At 34.6% G+C, this 4,903-nt stretch overlaps 1 protein-coding gene across 1 annotated transcript; it reads right to left on the bottom strand.

The window, feature by feature from the left end:
• Positions 1-327, bottom strand: LOC124158222 (DNA repair protein SWI5 homolog). Its single transcript, XM_046533411.1, has one exon. It carries the CDS (start codon positions 325-327, stop codon positions 1-3), a length of 327 nt encoding a protein of 108 aa, XP_046389367.1.
• Positions 328-4,903: the final 4,576 nt, after the last annotated feature.

Below are 4,903 nucleotides of genomic sequence, written 5' to 3'. Positions count from 1 at the left end.
TTAGGCATCTGACATTTCTAGATTGTATCTCTTGTGCAATTCAGTAACACTCACTCCCTCGAAACGCGCCAAACTTCCAATGACAACCTGAGCAGCGTCCTTAATATCATTATATTTGTGTAATTCTTCCATAATATCTTTATCTGTAACAACTGGTTCTTTATTCAGAGCGTCTTTCAAGGACTTTATCTCTTCGTCCAGCTCGTGTTCTTTCTTAGACCATTCTTCTATTTCCACCAACATTTCCTTGAATTCTTCCACTTCATCTTCATTTTCCTCTTTCGGAGAGGTATTACTTACTGAAGGGTTATCTCCAGCAGAAGCCATCCTGCAAGCTGAAATAATTTTGGCTACTTCCATTCGGTCACATTACAGTTACACATATCGAAGCCAATACCTACAGATGATTCGTGAGTAATCCGCTCGAGAAAGTTTTCGAAAAAAATAGTGTTAATTACATTTTCGAATCGCACACTCTCCTATACAAAACGAAGCTTATCCCCTTCATCTCCAACATTTTCCAGACACCCACCAAGAAACCACAAATGGCGCTAAAATAAATTTGAAAAGGGAAAAGCGCACTCAGCGCATAAAAGCTGATCAGCGTGATCAAGCGCAATCAGCGAAATGAGTAGCTTGATGAGTAGCGTCTGGTAGCTGCTATTCTGGATAAGCGTTGCAAAAAATAGCATATGCTATTCTGCGGGTCATTATTGCAACGACCCCGTATTCTGAATGACGTGTAGTAATAATTTTGTTCGGAATAGCATCATGCTATTTCTTGCGCGAGCTATTTGGAAGCTCCGCCCCTTCCCGTATGAAAAACTTTCTGAACAGTTTGCGCAACCAATGAGGGAGAAGATATTTTATATATTTTTCTGTATTTTATGGAATATTGACTTGCAATTACAAATAATTGCTTCGTTTGCATTTAAAAATTATATTAAACCGTGGATTTATATAATACGCTTTGAAAATCTCGTTTAGGAAATCAGCTGATTGTTGTTGTTTTGATAATATCACAATGGCTTCAGACAGGTGGGTTAGGTCATAGTTTTACTGTTATTATGATGATTTATCGGGCATAAATATTGAATCATTTACCTATATTCGATCGGTTCTTTATCGTGAGATATATGTTTTGCGAAATAATCATTGAAAGCTAAATATGTTTGATTTTCTTCGTAATTGTCTTAGGCTGCGAAGTCTGTCTGTTCGTTGCATGTCAAAATAAATATGTGCCAACTTTTATTGCTTTGATCGTGACGATATAGCTTTACTGTATGGACTAGAAGCTTCCGTTTTTAATACTAACTTTATATTATATGACTCCCTAATTTCAGTATTCAATCTCTGTTTAGGAACTGAAGTAGGTGGCAACGTCACAGCTGTGCTTTCATGTATTACGATGGAATAGTATCGATATTTCAGCTGCAGATTTGAAAAAAGCAGAGGGAGGTGATGGTGAATTTGAGGATGATGGAACAGCTGTGAAAAAGTGAATCTAGCAATAGTGAATCGTGTGGAAAGTGCTGTTGTGTCAGTTATCATTGTTTTCGTATCAGCTGATTATAATGTGCTCACTGAAATTTTTTATAGACCCTGAACTGTGCCGATATACTGAAAATTAATTGTGTGAATAACTTGCTTGGCTATGGAGGAAACTATTTGTATTGAATTCCACATGATATATATTGCGTTTATGATGTACATGAATATTCCATTAAAAGTTTGTGGTGAATCATATTTGTTCGGAAACTTTATTGCTGTCCGGAGAAATCCTTTGTTTTCAAGCAAGTAATTCAAGTCGACTGCCCCTGTTATAATTTAGTAAATTTTAAGTTTTAATTGTAGAAGGTAGCGAATAGTGGGGAAAATAATTTCGACTCGTTGCATGTATTTGTATATATGTACTGTCCAATTGAGGAAATGAACGGCTGATCAAAGTATATGGTAGTATTATGGTAATATATGGTTTTCATTGAAAGCTATAACTATTATTATATTTGGCGAGTTAGTGTGTTAACACAAGCTTGAAAATTTTCAAGAATCGACCTCATAGCCTACATTGAGGATATTTATAGTAGCAAGTCAAGTGATGAAATAAAATTATGAGTTGTAAATATGAATAAAACACGGAAAATTTGGGCTAATCGTAGTAATTCTTTGCATTAATTGTCATTGTTTTCGTACTGTCGATGAAGCAAGCTTGTGCTTCATATATTAAGCTCGAATGTTAATTTCTAACCAATTCACTTAACTAGTTAAATATTCATCACTTATGCTACTATTAGGTATTTAATTAAAATAAAGCAGATATCATTTTATTTTTGGCTATTATTCCATTTTTCAATACTTGATTATGTTACTTTAACCCTACCGGTTGCAATTCCCCGTTCAGAATAGTGAATTGCTACGGGCCTATGCTATTCTGAGAATTACGTCTTCCGGTGTAGTGAAAACACGAATTGCAACCGTTCTGAATACCAAATAGCATAGGCGTTGCAATACGCTATATTATAGCAACATCGGTTGCAATATCGGAGAATAGCATAATGCTATTCCATCCAGAATAGCAGCCTTAATCATGTAACTATAATAATCATGTAGTCCAAATATAGATTGCTGTTCTGTCAGTATTTTGCGTAGTTTTTGAGAGGTTATATCATCGACGATTAAATTTCTGTCTAGACTCCTTCAACCTCATTCTAGAATCCCAACATGGTTTCGGAGTTGGTGGATCAGCTAATACTGCAATGTTCCATTATCTGAACTTGTTAATATAAGGCCTAAACCTTAAACAGCATGTCTTAGGAGTCCCTGATCTCAAAAATGCATTTAGGCTGCTATTATGGATGGAATAGCATCATGCTATTCTTCATTATTGCAACCGATGTTGCTATAATATAGCGTATTGCAACGCCTATGCTATTTGGTATTACGAACGGTTGCAATTCGTGTTTTTACTACACCGGAAGACGTAATTCTCAGAATAGCATAGGCCCGTTGCTATTTACTATTATGAACGGCGAATTGCAACCGGTAGGCTTGCTATAATATTACGCGGTCTTCGATGCCGAGCAATTCGGTATTACAACCAGAAAACGTGCGCATTGCGATGTGGAATTGTTTTTCTGAGGTTAAAGTAACCTAATCAAGCATTGAAAAATGGAATAATAGCCAAAAATAAAATGATATCAGCTTTATTTTAATTAAATAATAGTAGCATAAGTGATGAATATTTAACTAGTTAAGTGATTTGGTTAGGAATTAACATTCGAGCTTAATATATGAAGCACAAGCTTGCTTCATCGACAGTACGAAAACAATAACAATTAATGCAAAGAATTACTACCATTAGCCCAAATTTTACGTGTTTTATTCATATTTACAATTCATAATTTTATTTCATCACTTGACTTGCTACTAAAAATATCCTCAATGTAGACAGGTATCAGGTCGATTCTTGAAAAATTTCAAGCTTGTGTTAACACACTAACTCGCCAAATATATTAATAGTTATAGCTTTCAATGAAAACCATATATTACCATAATAATACCATATACTTTGATCAGCCGTTCATTTCCTCAATTGGACAGTATATACAAATACATGCAACGAGTCGAAATTGTTTTCCCCACTATTCGCTGCCTTCTACAATTAAAACTAAAAATTTACTAAATTATAAACACGGGCAGTCGACTTGAATTACTTGCTTGAAAACAAAGGATTTCTCCGAACACCAATAAAGTTTCCGAACAAATATGATTCACCACAAACGTTTAATGGAATATCCATGCACTACATCATTAATGCAATATATATCATGTGGAATTGAATACAAATTGTTTCCTCTATAGACAAGTAAGTTATTCACACAATTAAGTTTCAGTTTATCGGCACAGTTCAGGGTCTATCAAAAATTTCAGTGAGCACATAATAAAATCAGCTGATACGAAAACAATGATAACTGACACAACAGCACTTTCCACACGATTCACTATTGCTAGATTCACTTTTTCACAGCTGTTCCATCCATCCTCAAATTCACCATCACCTCCCTCTGCTTTTTCCAAACATGCAGCTGAAATATCGATACTATTCCATCATAATACATGAAAGCACAGCTGTGACGTTGCCACCTACTTCATTTCCTAAACAGAGAATGAACACTGAAATTAGGGAGTCATATAATATATAGATAACATTAGAAACGAAAGCTTCTAGTTCATACAGTAAAACGATATCGTCACGAGCAATACAATAAAAGTTGATACATATTAATTCTGATATGCAACAAACAGACTTCGAAGCCTAACACATTTACGAAGAAAATCAAACATATTTAGCTTTCAATGATTATTTCGCATAGCATATATCTCACGGTAAAGGACCGATCGGATATAGGTAAATCATTGAATATTTATGTCCGATAAATCATCATTATAACGAAATTATGACCTAACCCACCTGTCTGAAGCCATTGGGAAATTATCACAACCACAACAAACAGCTGATTTCTTAAATGAGATTTTCAAAGCGTATTATATATTTCCAAGGTTTAATATAATTTTTAAATGTAAATAAAGCAATTATTTATAATTTCAAGTCAATATTCCGTAAAATACAGAAAAATATATAAAATATCTTCTCCCTCATTGGTTACGCAAACTGTTCAGAAAGTTTTTCATACGGGAAGAGGCGGAGCTTCCAAATAGCTCGCGCAAGAAATAGCATGCTGCTATTCCGAACAAAATTATTACTACGCTTCATTCATAATACGGGGTCGTTGCTATAATGACCCGCAGAATAGCGTATGCTATTTTTTGCAACGCTTATCCATAATAGCAGCCTTAATATTGTTTAATTTTATAATATAAGCTTGGTATCTCTCTAAACTGG

This window comes from Ischnura elegans, chromosome 4, assembly GCF_921293095.1.
Source record: "Ischnura elegans chromosome 4, ioIscEleg1.1, whole genome shotgun sequence".
NCBI lineage: Eukaryota > Metazoa > Arthropoda > Insecta > Odonata > Coenagrionidae > Ischnura > Ischnura elegans.
The sequence above is the reverse complement of the archived record's forward strand: the minus strand, read 5'-3'. Positions and strand labels throughout refer to the sequence as shown.

Coding starts and splice junctions, on each gene's coding strand:
- LOC124158222 (XM_046533411.1), bottom strand. CDS start 327: ATGGCTTCTGCTGGAGATAACCCTTCAGTAAGTAATACCTCTCCGAAA.